This window comes from Daktulosphaira vitifoliae, unplaced genomic scaffold (assembly GCF_025091365.1).
Source record: "Daktulosphaira vitifoliae isolate Bord-2020 unplaced genomic scaffold, ASM2509136v1 Scaffold_5, whole genome shotgun sequence".
Taxonomy (NCBI): domain Eukaryota; kingdom Metazoa; phylum Arthropoda; class Insecta; order Hemiptera; family Phylloxeridae; genus Daktulosphaira; species Daktulosphaira vitifoliae.
The window spans coordinates 4708735-4726379 of NW_026099576.1; the positions used below are offsets into that span (position 1 = coordinate 4708735).

The 17645-nt window shown below is 31.2% G+C and overlaps 1 protein-coding gene across 3 annotated transcripts; it reads right to left on the reverse strand.

The window, feature by feature from the left end:
• Positions 1 to 79: 79 nt before the first annotated feature.
• LOC126908458 (dorsal-ventral patterning protein Sog) lies at positions 80 to 17108 on the reverse strand. Of its 3 annotated transcripts, XM_050690534.1 has the most exons (15): positions 16630 to 17108; positions 11583 to 11686; positions 10051 to 10183; positions 7884 to 7931; positions 6392 to 6603; positions 6177 to 6331; positions 5345 to 5564; positions 5051 to 5280; positions 3963 to 4057; positions 3523 to 3812; positions 2340 to 2585; positions 1996 to 2278; positions 1109 to 1242; positions 723 to 1043; positions 80 to 631 (listed from the first exon to the last, which is right to left on the reverse strand). In XM_050690534.1, the coding sequence occupies exons 1-15, from the start codon at positions 16757 to 16759 to the stop codon at positions 521 to 523; spliced, it is 2712 nt and encodes a 903-aa protein (XP_050546491.1). In that variant the 5' UTR covers positions 16760 to 17108; the 3' UTR covers positions 80 to 520. The 3 variants fall into 3 exon arrangements, with proteins under 3 accessions (XP_050546491.1, XP_050546493.1, XP_050546492.1); XM_050690536.1 differs by lacking the exon at positions 10051 to 10183 and having other exon boundaries at positions 16630 to 16770; XM_050690535.1 differs by lacking the exons at positions 10051 to 10183; positions 11583 to 11686.
• Positions 17109 to 17645: the final 537 nt, after the last annotated feature.

A 17645-nucleotide genomic window follows, 5' to 3' on the forward strand; every position in this document is an offset into this window, starting at 1 on the left:
ATACAGTATAAAATATACTATTTAAAGACATGTACATTGTAAAAAAGTATAAGAATACTAACAGATTAAAAAGTGTTGATAAAATAATGATTTGTCATTTACTAAAAATTTAATAAGTGAATATAAATTACAAATTATGACAGCCAACAAATTAAATAATTTAAGAAAAAAAAAGAATTACATATATATACAGCATTATAATTAAGTTAATATTTTGTTGATAAATTACTTCTTAGATTAATACTGACAATTACATAAAATCAGTTACTCATTTAACGAAAAATAATATATGTTTGTAAACATTATGTGCATCAGTCTATGGATTTCGGTAAATTATAAAATTATATTAATTAATAATTATACATTAGTCAAAGACTATCATGACGGTTTTCATCATTATTTAATTGTATAAAAATATGTTATTATAACTTAAGTATTTATAATATTTTGTTAAATATAATTCATTCTCAGTATTAATTATTATCAAGATTATTTGTTGTTAAAGGAACAATGTTACATATCAAAGTTTAAATGGATGTCTCTTGTGCCTACGACATGTAGCTGCACAACAAGGATCTGAGCATGACGACCACTTAGGACATTTCTTACGGTCGCATCTAACTTTACCATCCTAAAATAAAATCATATTAGGTTTTCTTTTCTAAAGATAAGTTTTATCAGACCTTAATATTAAATTTCTTTTAATTGAAATAAATACATACTTTGCATTTGCAATTTATACATTTGACTTCACCATGTGAATAAATTTTGGGATGCCATTCCTGGCCATTTTCATAAGGTCCTCCAACCGGATAGCTACAACCACCATTATTTAATACATCTACATCAGATGATCCATTGTCATTGGTGGCTTGTTGATCACCTTGAGTAAGTTGAACAATTGGATTAGGTTTGGTAGTTGACTGGAAAGTAGATGGGCATGCTTTACAACAAGAACGTTTTGTAGGCCTAATAGCAACCCTTTGATCACACTCCAGGACAGGACAATCGGTTCGTTGACACTTAATTTTTAAAGATGTACTCTAATAAAATAAAACCACACTTAATTATATTTATTATATTCATTATTTAATTCAGTTTAACTCACGTTACAATGACATAAAGTACAAGTGTCAAATCCATTTGGTGGTAAATATGGGTGCCAACTACTCCCTGCTTGAAATTGTTGACCAGCTAACCAGCATGAGTTAGTAGAATTTCTTTGGCTTTCCAAAATATTATCTAATAGAAAATAAATTGTTATTATCACTTTTTACCTACATATATTGTGTCTTCGCCTTAATCCCAACTACTTGGGGTTGGCCACCCTTATCCTAAACTTCCTCACTTGACACGATCTACCACATATTTTACACTCACATCAGCCGTCCTCATATCGCATTCAATTACATCCCTCCATCTCTTTTTTGGTCTTCCTCTACATCTTCCTTCAACATTCATTTTTATAACTGTTCATACAGCTTCTGATTCTTCTCTCCTCATAACCATTCATACCTTTCAGCCTCAATAGAATTCTTTTGTCGCATAAGACGCCACCCACACTTAATTTTGTGTCTTACATCCTTGTCAATACCACAGCTCTTTTGCACAACTGACCATAAATACTTAAAACTTTCAACCTCTTCAAACACGTCCTTGTCTATTGTCACTGATCTTCTCATTTCACCTAACTCGTGTTCTCCTTTGTTAAACTCGTACTCTATATACTTTGTCTTACTCCTACTTATTTTTAAACCCTTATCTTCAAAAGCTGATCTCCACACCTCTAGCCTTTGATTAATTTCCTCCCTATTTTCTCTTATTGACACTATATCGTCAGTGAACAACATGCATCACAGCACCTCTCCTTGTATTTCTCTAAGAATTTCATTCATTACTATAAAAAAATAAGTAAGGGCTTAAAGCAGAACATTGGTGCACTCCTATTCTTACCCTAAAATCTACAAATATTGTGTATATCTTAAAATTATTAACCTTCACATGTTGGACAACATGTTCCAGGCTTTGCTGAAGGTACTGCACATTGCACAATTGGACAAATAATCAAATCACATATCACTCTTCCATAATGACAATTACACATGTAGCACTCATCGACAGTTGATGTCCATTGAGCTCCATGTTGATAATACTTTTGTCCATGGTAACAACTTAAAAGTGATGTGTGTTGCTGTTCCGACTCATCGTTGTTCATCAATATATTATTTGAATCATTTTCAATAGAATCTTTGACTATACATACATTGGGTATATTTACCTAAAAATGTAACATTTAAACAAAGAAGAATAATGATATAAGACTTAAAAAGTAAACTAACATGTTTCCATTCAGTTTTTAGAATTGACTGACCAAGTTTTGGATCCCATAAATCAACATGTACTAAATTAATATTTAATCTTAATAATTCTTCTTGACTGAGACCTATAATATAACCTTCAAATATAGGTCCTTCAAATTCTTCAAGAAGTCTTCTAAAAATTGGTGCCCCGTGTACCAGCAATGGTGAATCTTCAATGTAAAGTTCAAACTTTCTGTTTTTAACATTAGGACCAGATAAAATTACCTATGAATCAATTGAAAATACATTTTATTATAGTCTAAAAAATAGTTATAATATGTTTAACATAAGAAAAAAAATATAAGATACTTATAAAATGTGCTAAGATGAATATATACTTAATCATATACATCTTTGAAAAAATAATTACTTTTAAAATGAGAGTATGAGTAACAATTAAACATATTAAAATATATAAACATAAAAAATATAATTTAGTTATAACTAGGAATGCCCACAGAACAATTTTTCGGAGGACGTAAAAATTATTGACAGCAATTTAAGCTTGGAAGTAATTCCCTATACCCCAAAGGGCAAGAGAGGCGTGTTCCTTCCATCGAAATTCATACAATTTAATATTTTATTGAAAATGGTACTTTTAGAAATATTATGAACAAGAAAATAAAAGTCATCAAAATGAGCATGTATTATAAAATTCTATTTGAAATATAAAAAATTGTTCCACTTTCTCACGAAAAAATTTTATATACTTATTTGCTTCACTCCTAATTACGGCATAATATCAATCAATATACCTATTATATAAGATCTCCCTTACTAGAACATTATATCTTTATTGTTATTATTAACTATTTGGAATAAGCCTAGAAATAAACAAACAATACATTTCACTTCCCCTATCCATGACCATACAAATCTAACCTGTCTCCCTCAAATATAGCTTCTAGTTTTTAGAATTCTGTTAGTAACAGTTGCCGTAGAATCTACTTTGTCATTATATTTTTTTGACAAAAACTCAAATGCATATTAATAGATTAGGTAACTAGGATAGGCAAAACATGTTTTAAGTTAGCTCTTTTGTTAGTGATACGAAAAATCTCAGGAAATGCAACGGCACTTCCTGGTGTCCCTGGTTATAAATCAATTATTTCCAGCATATGATAATCCATCGTTTAATAAGTACATATCTAAGAATACTTACTTCATATTGTAGAGTACAATCTGAATCTACCATTGCCCAAAGCAATCCAACCATAGGAGTTTGTTCATCATGACTCGAGAGCAACATCGGAGCGCCAGAGTCTCTCGCGTCGGCAACGGGTCTCCAAGACAACCGACCTCTGAAACCGGACGACACGCTGATAAGGCCGAGATCTTCAGCATACAGTTGTTCCAAATGGACAGGTCCCATAGTGGTAATGGTTCCATTACTCCAATTAAGTACGATGGACTCAGACAAGTCAATGGAAGACACACGAGACTCTGTAGACGCTACACATAAATACATTTGTAGGACAATGATAAGAAGGTTTTTTTAGGTAGCAGGAAAGAAAAACAATCTTGTCGAATCATTAGGGTTGCGAGTTCAATGGAGCGCATAATACGCCAAGTATAGAACACATCTATTTTCGTATAACTTACCAATAGTTAACTCGGAGACTGCATTATTGTTAAATTTAACGCGATACTCCAACGCTCCGTCCTTATTAATAAACATCCAACCAATGCCGCTTGTCCTGCCAAAACGCATTAAAAACAAGAGCATTATTCAAAACGATCGGAACTTCGCCAAATAGCTGTTAATAATGTGTGCGCAGCCGCTAAACGAATAATTTATTTCCCACCGTAATCGCCTAAACATGATGATACTGTATAAATTTATCTCAACCCAAAACACAGTGTACAAAAACAGTAATTATTATAATATACTTTATAAACAACTGGGTGTGAAGTCTATTGGAGCCACGCACACTCTATTTGTCTTGCGGATACACAAATATCATAATCGCCAGTGGTATTTTTACAATATAGCGAAATCAGAACGTCCAAAATGTTTCATTTCAACGGGTATGACTACATTAGTCTTGACATTTTTGTCGTCTCCCGTTCTTAACACATCACGGGAAAAAAAACAAGTGCACTTTTAATCCCTCGAGAAATTAAAAAAAAAAATACAAATACAACGAGACTCGTGCCATCTCATGCTTGAAGTGATGAACCGAGGTCGTTCACACACGTGTCATCTTAAGATTTAATAGCTTTTGCCCTGCGTCGTATTGGTTTGTGACAGGAGCGACTGGTATAATAAATATGAATTTTAGTTTCGCTTTCGTCACAAGACGTTTAAATTTCCCGCCTCGTTCGTTTGCCAAATCAACTACGCTCGTTTACACATTTTATTGCGTACGAATATATGTATTGCACAAAAACACTAAAATGCATAAGATCGTGAACACAGCCACGGACTTCCAGTAACTTTTAGCAGAAAATATAGAGCGCATTAAAAATGTAAACTTTTGAATATTTGTCCGGTCATTTTGATTATAACGTTATGTAGGATAAAAAATTGACCAATATATCAACTCTAAATGATTATTTGATCAGGTTTTGAATCAGAGAAAGGTATGTAGAGCACAAACACCATACAAGTTTTTATCCCTAAGAATAAGTCACGACACTCAAATTTCTCAACTTTAATTACGATTTATGAAAAAAAATTGTTAACTGACCTTCCATTTTTCAAATCCTTCTGATGACTGTTGGACACAACTAGCGTCTGGTATATATCACAAAAAACTCTGGGCTTAACTAAGCCCTGCAACTTTAAACCAGGTTGCTGCTTCGATTCTAAAACAACAACGAGGTCCTTCTTGGATAAAGCATTGAGGTCAGAAAATGCAACCGGCGACCGCACTTCAATGACCATAGATTTGTTGGTTAGTTTTTCCACTTTGATGATCTTTAAAAAGAAATATCAGAAAATAACGCAGCCCTACTCAAGTAGAGTGTATGTTAAAAATTACCTCATCGATGACCGTCCTCTCATCCCCGTTGGCATACTTTAACTTCACCGAAAATGATCCGCTGTCTTGACCGATCACAGCAACGGCGCCACCGTTGAACACGATTTGCATGTGTATAGACGGAGATATGGTCGATATGGAAACAATTGCTGTGCCACCAGTATCTCGAACGTAACCAGTCATCAGCGAACTGAATACTTCCGTGTCCAGTGCCTTAAATCTATCAAAAAACAACGTCGGCATAATGAATGATGGCAATCTACTAGAGAGAACTTGATCAAGAAATTGTTACCAAAATTATGACTAGAAAATCTCTACAAAATCTTCCCAGATAGGGTAAAATATCTTAAAACCCCGTATTTGAAAAAAATGTCGTTTTATAACAAAATTATATTTCTATGTATAAATGCAAGATATTAATTGTCAATATTATAATTAACAATATAGAAAATGTTTAAACTTATTAGACTAACCAGTGGAGTTTTTGCGAAAAACCTTTTTTCTCCATTTTAGAGTATACGCTGATTTGTAAAGGTACACCCTTCAATATAAATAGTACATATGTATTACTTTTCCTGGGTGTACGTTAATTAAAAAAAAGAGTGTCGATAAACACCGTTTACCACCCAAATCACCATTGATTATAACAATGAATCGTATGCATTTATTATTATTTTTTTAACGTTTTAGCAAACTCGCTCGTACTCAGTTTTTGTTAGGAACCTTCAAAAGGCTCTGAGACTGAGACAAGGGTCTATTATTCAAGAGGTTTTAAGGTATGCGATCAGTTGCTCTTATAAATGTAAAATAATAGTTATACGCTACACTTTACCTAAACAACTGACCAACAATAATTGCTGTGTCCCAAACCAGTGATACAGATATTTTTTCTTCGCGTAATAATCGTTTATAGTCTTTAGATACCCGTCGCCAAACTCCACAAATCTTGTCTGTTGCATTTTGATAAATAGTTCCCGACAATAGAGTCTATGTTTAGAAAAATCGAATTTAATAATAAAAATGTAATTTTTTTTTTTAACGTATTACTATTTCTTCTATAATGTTTCCATTGGCATCATTGAACTGCACCAATCTCGGTCTATCAGGCTTATTAGTGTAAAATGAAAAGTATAAATGTTTTCTATAAAAAGAAAAACGACCAGTCGCCACGTGTTCTAACTCTGTTTCTGGTACAAAATTTGAAGGGTAGTCAGACTTTTTAAATTCGACCGATTTACCAGTCAGTACAGCCGCAAAATCTACATAATAAAACATCGTAGTATTAAAATGTCACCTAAACAATGATTAATTAAAATTCATTATAAAAGAGTCTAGTTAAATATAATATTATGCTATATTATTAAAATGTGCTTATACCACTTTTGGTCGCTTTTTTTTTAAATATATTTTTAATAATATTAATATTGGTTGATATTCTTTAAACCTTGTATTAAACAGACTTCAAAATTTGATGTGTTTATTATGTTTGTTAATTTTTCTGAACATTAAATTACTGTTTTTCTTTATAATGTAGTATTTAATATACTAATAATTTTAACTTAATAGTAGAAATTGGAATCAATCATATTTATAAGAGTATATTTTGAATTATATGTAGTTTATTATATAAATAAAACGAATTTATTTAGTGTATCTTACCACGTATTTTAACCACTCAAATTTAAACTAAACTCTAGATAGTATAAAACTACACACTGAGTTTTTATTTTCAAGTGCCTCAAGATACAAGTTGTGTTATCGTTCATACTTATTAAGCACGATAACGTTTTATTTGTACATAAGCTTAACTATCTCAGGAGGTCATAATGATAAATATATTAATTATTAATAAAACAATAAATTGTGATAGGTAAATCATAAACCATACTCACAAAATAAATACAATATTGGAAAAAAATTTGATTCTTTTTATTTACATGTATTTCTTGATTTATCAGCTAATAATGAGTTTTTAGAACCATCCGTTTATAAAACTCAAAGGGATCAACTTTATTTTTTTAAATGGTAACTTACATATTTAGTTAAGTTATTAAATAGAAAATAATCTAATTAAGAAAATTAAGGACTCGTATTTTAGGAGTTATTAAAAATGTTAAGTAATGACTGAAGGTGGTACTGCTATTTTTATCACAAGTCATTTCCCGGTCGTACTCTTCGTCCCGCCTAGATAAAAAATGAGAATAACTTCCGAAGTGCTAGTCCAAAAGTTGTTTTATACCAGTCTTTTTCTTAATTAGTTTATTTTTTATTTTATAAGCTAGTAAATTACCATATAAAAAAATAAAGTTAATACGTCTTTAAGTTGTAAGGGATGATTCTAAAAAGTCATTATTAGCTGATAAATCAAAAAATATATGTAACTAAAAAAGATATCTACAATTTTTTCCAATATTGTATTTATTTTACGAGTAATCGAGTGGTTTATGATAAACCGATTACGCTGCATAATATTCTCTTTTCAATAATTTGTCTAAAAAAAAAAAAACTGATAATACAACTTGATGATAATTATACTAACGTTTTAGACTTTTTTCTTCTTCTTCTGGCGGATCTTGAATAAATTCATCTAAAATAAATTTATAATAGACATTATTAAATAAATAATAAAAAATAATACTTTTAATAAATTCAATATTTATTACTATATATACAATTAGTAAATTGATTGTTAAGTTTTACTGGTTAGAATTTCATATGCTAATATATGTCAAAATTAAATGTATCGATACGAAGAATACAATATTTTAATTAATACAAGTAAATATGTATTTATATACAATTGAACCTTGATGATGGCGGCTCGTCTACAAGTCTATAACTACTGCCAAAGTATTTGCGCACGTTAGACTATTTTTGTCGTCATTTGGAACGTCATAGTATACCGAGTACAAGAGTTTCTATAGTATAGAGTATACAATACATAGACACCATGTGTATTTATGTGTATAACAGAAGAATTATATTCGAGCAGAAAATTCAACACATTATTAATGAATACGTCGAACAAGTAATCAAAATTCTACATTCAGGCTTTATGAGTATTGCTTAAACTTCAAGTAAAACAAAAAAACGAATGTATTTTTTCATTTTTCGTTATTTACTCGTAAAAAACACACCAACTACAATCATACCTATTAATAAAATCAAGAGATGTTTATACAACCAAAAACCAAATAAAAAGAATCCGTGTGAGCTCAACAAATATTTATTTTATCTTCCTCGTATAAATTACGTGTTAAATAATTCATGTTGTTTCATTAAAATATAAAAATAACAAATATAAATCTAATAAATCTCTGAAATTTGAATTGTGTAGCATATTTATGTTTGTTTTCATTTTGAATAAAGCTCTTTCACCTCGTTATATTATTTATATATCCATTCTAATATATACAAATGTTATTAAAATCATAATTGGCAAAAACTATAAAAATCATTCTAGTTTTAGGATTTCAAGGCATATATTATTACAAATTAAATGAAATTAAAAATGTCATTGTGTTAACATAATATTCAGCGAGCGAACAGTTTATAAGATTGCGCGTGAATTATAAATACAAAATGATGCCAAAATAAAAAAGAATAATTTGATTTTTATAAATGAGATTCGGCAATGAGACAAGACCTTAGTGCAAATTACACATACTAAAAATCCAATATCATTTGTATGCGTTACTATATTGTATAATTTGAAAAATCAACTATTAGCTCAAGTAAAAATCTAACATACAATCTTTCATATAATGTTTGTTTTTAACAAATGCACTTATTCAGATCACGTTTATAAATTGTTGTATTTCTCTATATTATAGTCATAATAATTGTCACATACTTTAACCATATTGTTGCTACATTATTCTTAATGGTCAACACAAGGTCATTTATTAAAAATAGGTTAATCAAAGCAAAGCATGGACAAAAATAATACTGTCATGTCTTTACTGTAAAACAAATGATTGCAGCTTTTAAAAATTTGATTATTTAAATTTTTTTATCATACAGTTGGTAATACAAAGTATTTTGAATCAAGAAACTGTAAATATGCTATTAGAATTTTTTCAATTTGTTTTACAGTTTTATGTGATACAATTTTTAATGAAAAATTATTTTAAGACTTGGTTTTTAAGTTCAACTTTTAAGTATAGAGTGAATATTTATAACAGTTTAAGTACCGTATTGAGCTTTTATAATCATTCACTGACAGCGTTATGTATAATATTTTACCGAAGAAAAATTTGTAATTATCTTCTTAATAATAAGTTAGAATTCTTTGATTAATTAAGTAAGCCGTTAATGCAATTAAATGGGTAAAGAATAGTAATAATAATGTATACTATATTTTCTTTACGTTTAATAAATTATCAAGCTCGAATAAAATATAAGTATGTAATGAGAAAATTATAAATACCCATGCAGATTAATTCTTATTGCACTTTACAATAATATGTAAATTAGCCGAAGACTTGCATTATTATTGGGTCAAATGAAATTAATCAACATCAGCATGCAAAAAATTATCATACAATTAAGTTTCCTGTAATTTAATTTGATTTTGTTAGTTGCAGTGCTTGCAGCAAATTGCAGTGTTACCAGTAGATTAAATAGCTATAAGTAGGTAATGCTTGAATGCTGTTTATTATTGTGCACTATAGTACATCAGAGTATAATGTAATGAAACGACTTACTGGCATCTTCTCCGGGACAAGTTTTACAACATTTTCCTGGCAATAAGGTCGGTTCATCGCAATTTGGTTTTGGACAATCGTTTTTTATATTACGACATTGCGTCCGACCGATTATTCGTCTCTTTTTTTGTACCTGACGGCAAGTAGAAAAAAAAAAAAACAAAAACAATTGTAAGTACCAAATTTATAACAGTCAGCTGCAATTGAAGCAAAACAGACTTCTTGTAAGATACGGATTCAGTAGTTGTGTTTAGTTTTCCCGAAAAATTATCTAACAGTATTTACACGATAACATAATGTAACACATTGTATTAATATTTTCATAACAAAGCAAACCATAAAAGTTTTTGGTATACAAACAATAACTAACAAATGTTTGTTGTAAATAAAAAACAGTAAAGGAGTGGTTTCCATATTTAAAAACACAAGTTTTTGAAATGTTTACTCCATAATAACACAATTCAATAGTATATTGCACAGAAAGAGAAAAAAAATTATATTATTAGATAAAAAGAACCAGTGAAGTTTTAGGGGGGTGATGTGGTACAATTGTCCCGAGCGACACATTGTTGTTTACAAACCACTACGGCAACAACTGTGGACAATCAAAAGATATGAGTACTTTTTATCAAATTTTGTGAAGATATTAAAATATTTTAATTGAATGTTATTTATTAAATAATATTCAATCCTTCGATTTTAGTATACAGATTGTAATATGAATTTTTTTTTTATGGAAGGGTAATAAGAAGCAGTATTTGACCTAGAGCGGCGATCTAAATACGTCCCCGAAAAGAACCCAACGGTAAATTCATCCTCGGATAAAGTTTCGTTAACTTTAAGTTTTAATATTTGAATTCTATGACGTTAGGAAAAATAATGTTCTTCACAGTCGCCGAAGTATGAACTGATAAGTATAAAAAATTGATGTGAAAAAACTCCTCACGCGATGTTTACACACATCGTGGCAACATGAAAAAATCTATATTTCGCCATTGTCATTTTTGTCTTGTGATATTTTTTTTAATCATTTCGTCGCTTCTAGTGAATCGATTTATAGTCACGTCGGTTTTTTGCCATAGTTATTCATGAGCAACGGCGGCTGGTTTTACATGGACGGCGGTAACCGATTGTTCTCGGCCGTGTACAATGGAATGTGTGAATCTGATTTCGATTGTTTTGATCAGCCAACACGCGACTGACAATTGAATACACGCACATATTGATCTGATATAAGAATTCTAGTGAACATCTCTGGTGTGTCCGTCGTCATCCTGCCGCCTACAGGCGACCACGTAGCCGGTCTCTTCCTTCAAATTCGCGAGCAGTTGATGTCATGTTTAAAATATACGGTAATTACACCCCATTAGCGCTTGTCCTTCACCCGACCCGACTTGGAATAGACGATGTAACTTTTGACAAACACGGTAAAAAAAGAACCAATGGAAACGAAGGGGTCTTGAATAAAAAAACTTCAATGGTGTTAATTCCTACTTAAAGTATAAAAAATGTATTCAATTAAAATGACTTGCCTGTACGCATTCGCACTTGATACAGTACATGATACCAAAAGGTGGCCCCAAGTCGGCGTACCACGTCGACCCAATCTCTTTGAGCTGCTTGCCGAACTGGCATTCTGCAACACAAAAACATACAATTTCACCCATTAGAGCGCACTAGTCTTAATAACAACCGTTCTAATCAACTACTGAGTTTCATTGGCTAATTAAATCATTTTAAAACTGATGTTTTTTTTATAAAAACGTTACAATAAAATAATTGACAGCGAGACGACTAAAAAGTTATTAGCTTATGATTTAAGTTTAGTGTAAAATATTCAACAGTTTCATTTTTTTTTAACTTAAAATTATTGCTTATTTAGTGTAATATGAAAATACATTTAATTCTTGAATCGACTGAATGTATAGTACCAAATTGTTTTAGTCTCCAAATTAAGTTATTGCATTATATTTATTAATAAATTTATTCGATTAACTTATAATAACAAGTATATTTTCAAATTGACGCAAAAGTAACGACAGTAAAATATTATTTACTATGTGAAATGATTTAGCGAATATGTAAATAAATTTGCATCAAAAGCATGAGAGTACTTGACGATAAACGGATTAATGAATCATCGACTGGTAATTATCACTTTAATGCGAGATATAACTAAATTGTACTTATAAAACCTGTATGATAAATATTGAGAGTTCAAAAGTAATATTTAAGTATAAATAAACATCGAGAGCACTAGTAAAAAACTATTTTCTATCATTTTTGCAAGTACTGTTTTATTAAGAACTTTCTTTTAGTAATTTATACAGTGATTTTCTCAATCGAACTGCCATTTCTGGCTCAGTCACTTATAAATTCTACTAAGTATCGTGTTAAACGATTGCCGTTCCTTCGAAAATATTGATTTACAATTGAAAAAAGCAAATGTAGAATTACGCGGGACAATTTTTTATCATCAACGACAAAAATTAACATAAAAAAACGTTTTCTTTTCAAACTAATCGACGATTATTATTATTATTTTTTTTAATTTATTTAATCATTCATGATTATTATCTTAATGTTTTGTTCTCATTGTTTGAATCGCGGCAATGCAACGATGTGAAACAGATTGGCGCCGGGTTACCGCCAACCATCAGATTTATTCGCAATTTTTTATACTCGCGACCATTACATTTATTGTTACCGGTTTGTTATATCGTATTTTATTTATTACTAGAAGCGTAAAAAAGTATAGAAATTTTAGCGACACACGTGTCGAGATAACATAAAAACAGTCGGGGAAAATAAAATTGTAATCAATGTAAGGGAATCTCAGCTCTTCGATGTCACAAAAAGAGTTGCTAAACGTTGCAATTTAATAATTTTTTTCTGTGTTTTTCAAGCGAATTCAAATATTTTTTGGCAATACCTTCGGATGTGTACTGCGTGTGATACTAAAGAAGAGACTGATATAAAACGAACAGAGAATTTAAAGAAACTACCAGTGCACAAATGACGTCAAAGATAACCGTCCTCATAATTCTGTTAAACAATTGAAATGAGAAATTCACGAGCTACCCAAAGTTGGAAATAACGTAATATTGGTTTTTTACTATTCAAGTTAAAACAATCATTTGGAGGAAATTAAATTGATGGGAATTAAATCATTGTCTTTTAACTTATTTACAGATTATAAGCATTAACATTTTATTAAGTTATTTAAAATTAACAAGGGTAAGTATTAGTTTTTGATGACTGTCCACAATGAACTGACATTTTTTTCAGACGGTTGATTTTACCCAAACAATAAAATACAAGTGTTATATTTCTGAAAGGATATTAAGGACATATATTGTTTATACACAATAAATGACCGCTAAACTATCATGAGTCTAATAACTTAATCATGATTGCTGAACGAAATACTAAAAAATATAGAAATGATGTACGCCTCACACACAACAGCAGTCTGGTCTCAAAATAATTAAAAAAAAAAAAAACATTTTAAAACTAAATAGGAGTCTTCAGACTTGTTAAAAAAATAATAATAATAACAAAATTAATCGCAACGAATTCACGTCCTAGAAACGCCATTTGACGACTGGTTAATGTCGTTAGAAAAAAAAATATATACATATTTAAATTTTTAGCGGTCAATGTTTACACGAATAATTAATTTTGAGAGCGTTGTTCGATGACTCGTGCCAAAAAACAAAAAAAAAAAATTAAAGATAAATAAAAGACACCTCGTTAAATTTATTTCAAACGACATTGGAAAGAATCGTTCTATTTTTTTAATACACTCGCTGCAATAATTTTGATTTAGTGCACATGCGCTGTTTTAAATAAACTCAATCAAAGATTAGTGTCAAAAAGTTGATGAATTAGGTTCCAATATTGCCGATTTCTCGGAAAAAATATTAATGAAGGTTAACACACAGCAATCATTTTTTGCACAAGCTTATTTTCCTAGGAAATATTTTTGTCATCGTTGCTGAACACAGTCGGTAGACGACAGCTGAATTCCCCGTGTAAGTACATCGCCCGTGTCCTATTATAATATGATGAATGAGAATTATAATAATCCATGTGCTTATAGTTGTAAAGTGAGCCCCCTCTCTTAGTTCCCAAGTCGTTGTCCAGTAAGACTGGTCTTTAGTCTGGCACTATTGCGGCGATGATTACTTAGCAATTTACTACACTGTAATAAGTAATTATTATAAAAAGGTACTGCAGATGTAATATAATCTTTCCTCGTTTCGTTGACTGGTGTGGTAAGTTTTGTTATTAATTTATTTAAGAGTGCTCCTGAAGGACAATAATGATTTCATTACTCAATTGTTAACTTCTTGAATGCAAAACGATGCTTTTAAGTTAACCGCTACACTACTAAGCGCCGTCCAACAATATTTGACAGTTTTTTTGGCGCCAAGCGTCAGACTTAGCTAATCCGGCAAAAAATTACATTATAATGATCTGTTCTATACAAAGTTACCATAAGACATAATTCTGTCGGACTTGCAGAATTAAATGGTGGCAATAAACAAATATGGAACAGACAAGATTAAGTCAGTATTTACATAAATCTAGAATATTTTTTCATATAAAAATGTATACATAATTTTTTTTAATATTTTATTTTTAAATACATTTTGAACAAATTTTATTAAAAACCAAGCTAGGTTTTTCATATACTATTCTTTCCTAGAGTCATATGTATCTTTAAACTCTATGATTGATTGAGTGGCTTAACATAAAAGATGTTGTACGACTTTTTGGTACCTACCTAATGTAATGACATTTGTCTGTAACCCGCCAAGAAAAATCTCAGCATTAAGTGAAAAATATTTATGAAGTTGATTTAAACGCACTTTTATGATGACGAGTACCTTGTAGAGAATAGCACAACTTAAGGGTAATGCATAACATACACTTAAAAGCTAAAATCCAGTATCAATCCATCATGTGAAACTAAAGGCTATTAACGGTCACGTCAATACGATTTCATGGCACATGTTTATTCTTTTTAATAATTTAACGACACGCTATAACGATTTGTGTTTAGAGGTGTTATTATTTCAACACAATGACTTAATAGCACAAGTATGTAATTTACTATAAACGTGTTCGTGTTAAGATATAAATACTATTCATAATCATTTCTTTCGTATTGGCAAGCGAAAATACATATACTTTTATTTCCCTGGAGTTATTTCTCACACGACCAACAAACAATAAGTCGAGTTTAACGAGTTCGAGAAAACGTGGTCTCTAGTATTTTAAAGTGATGATAATCGAATATAAGTTTATATTATCAGGTCAAAACAACAATTGATAGTTGAAATGAAACATTTGATTTGATTCAAATAATCAATTTTTCAAATTTATTCAACTAGACAAATTGGCGATATGAAATCGGAAAAACTAGTAAATATACAAATATTTAGATGAATAAATGACCGATGTCACTAAATGTTTTTTAACGAAAATTCATGGAAGAATTATTCTAAAAAATGAAGTTACCATGTACAATTTGTTTATTAGAGATAATTGTATTAAAATAATATTAAAGGAGAAACCGGTACAAGGTTTACCAACTAATATATTATATTTTAAATAAACGTATTTTGCCAGTCAAAAAACGCGAGAAGCATTTTATAATTTGTCATTATACCTCGTATATGTATATCTTTGCTAATATGTAATATCGGGCCTACTAATACACATATTTTAAAGGACAATATTAAATTTTTTTAAATCTAAAAAATCACATACATATTTCTGAGTTTTAAGGGGGGTAAATTCGAATTAGAATCTAATATCGAATTAGAAATTATTTTTTTGTTAAAATTTGATGTAAATATCACTCGTATCAGAATTACTGATATTAGAAAATGACTAATAATGTATGCATATTAAAAAAAAAAAGTTTCAATTAAATAAATAAATATATCATTTAATTGAACCTTGGAAGTAATCATACAAATTATATATGACTTATTTTAGTTTGAAAAATATTTCCAGTGCCATTCAATAACGGCAAATCCTTGTAAACAAGTAGAGTTGATGGGCATCACAAAAATGTCTTTAATGAGAAAGAAAGCAATTGGTCCGTTGAAAATTCCAATTTTCTCACGTTTTCTAATGCTAACCGGACGTTGGTAGCTAACAATAAATGAAATACGTGGAGCTATAAGATAAAAATTGTGTATACTCATCAAGATATTTTCTGAAATAGTATACGACCAAGAATAAAAACACAACAGAATTAAAGAATATTTCTTTTAACCATTCCTTTATTACCATAGGTAATAAATAATAATGTGTATAATATAAACAGTGACACATTTAACGTCAAATATATTTGACGTTAAATATTGTCAGAGACTTGAAGTTAAGCCCCTAACAAAAAATAATCTATTACGGTAGTACTATTGTATAGCTGAATAATTCATTCCTAAATCACGTAAAATGTTTGTTAAAAAAATAATAAAAATCTGTTGTGGCTGCTAAGAAAAAAAGCGTTTTTATGAACGACGATTGGGAACATTTTTATTGTTGCGAGGAGTTTTTTACCTGTCACCCTGTTCGGTTTTTTCGGCACTGCGTTCTCTTCGAGCAGTGGCGATTTTTTACGGGCGGCCAACCCGGAGCCCATAATTGTGGCCAGCAAACAAAACGCGACCACTGGCCATTTGAAAGCCATCGCCACCGTTCTGGCGTGCGCTCAGTACTTCTATCCAAACACGTGTGTCGTTATCAGACCGGTATTTTACGTACCGCCCGTGATAACCGATGGCTGACGAGGAGCGGACATGGCGCACTTTACATAAAAATCGACTATAGAAATTAGGCGATATGTTCGAGGAGAATTGTGGTGATGGTGAGCACTACGCGAAAACGCAAAAGAGTGCGATGATAATATTATTATTGTTGTTGTCGTCGAGCGTGAATCGCGATAATGACCGAGCGGAGAGACGATGCTGGCGGTCGATGAGCACGTGCTAACGGACCGCGTTGCGACGGCGTACTGGTTACTGGCGGTAGTGGCCGTCGCTCGTAGTACGTTTGTGTGTACACTCGTACATATATATGCACCGGCTGACGGGTGTAGACGGCTGCGCGGGGCTATTTATTTCTACCCGCCGCCGCCGCATCGACGGTCCGTCATTCAGGCGGTGAGAAAAACGTGGGCCGCGGGTTTTGACGCCGGCGAGACCGACAACGGCGTCAGCGGGCCGACGGCGGGTTACTTGAACGCCATATAGACACACTAATATTGTTATTGTATTAGTATAATATGTTTTACTGGCGGCGTTTAATTATGACCGGACAATAACGTGCACGTGCCTAAGAGGGTACACGATGGCTCCATCCTCGTGATTCGGCTGTGACGCGCTCGTCAAAGTCTGAGCGAGGCGGTCATAAGTTTGCGCCCGCCCCTCGACGACCAAGGGATGGGCCGGGGTGTCTAAAGGGCTGACGCTCGAACCCTCCAATGGCGTTCTCGGCGGAAGGGAGAGTGCGTTCAACACGCGCATACTTTCTGTTGTTTTTTTTTTCTATTTTAATTATTATTGAAAGTGAATCTT

Coding starts and splice junctions, on each gene's coding strand:
- LOC126908458 (XM_050690534.1), bottom strand. CDS start 16,759: ATGGCTTTCAAATGGCCAGTGGTCGCGTTTTGTTTGCTGGCCACAATT. Junction 5,281..5,344: donor AGAGGACGGTCATCGATGAG/GTAATTTTTAAC, acceptor TTCTTTTTAAAG/ATCATCAAAGTGGAAAAACT. Junction 3,813..3,962: donor AGTCTCCGAGTTAACTATTG/GTAAGTTATACG, acceptor ATTTATGTGTAG/CGTCTACAGAGTCTCGTGTG.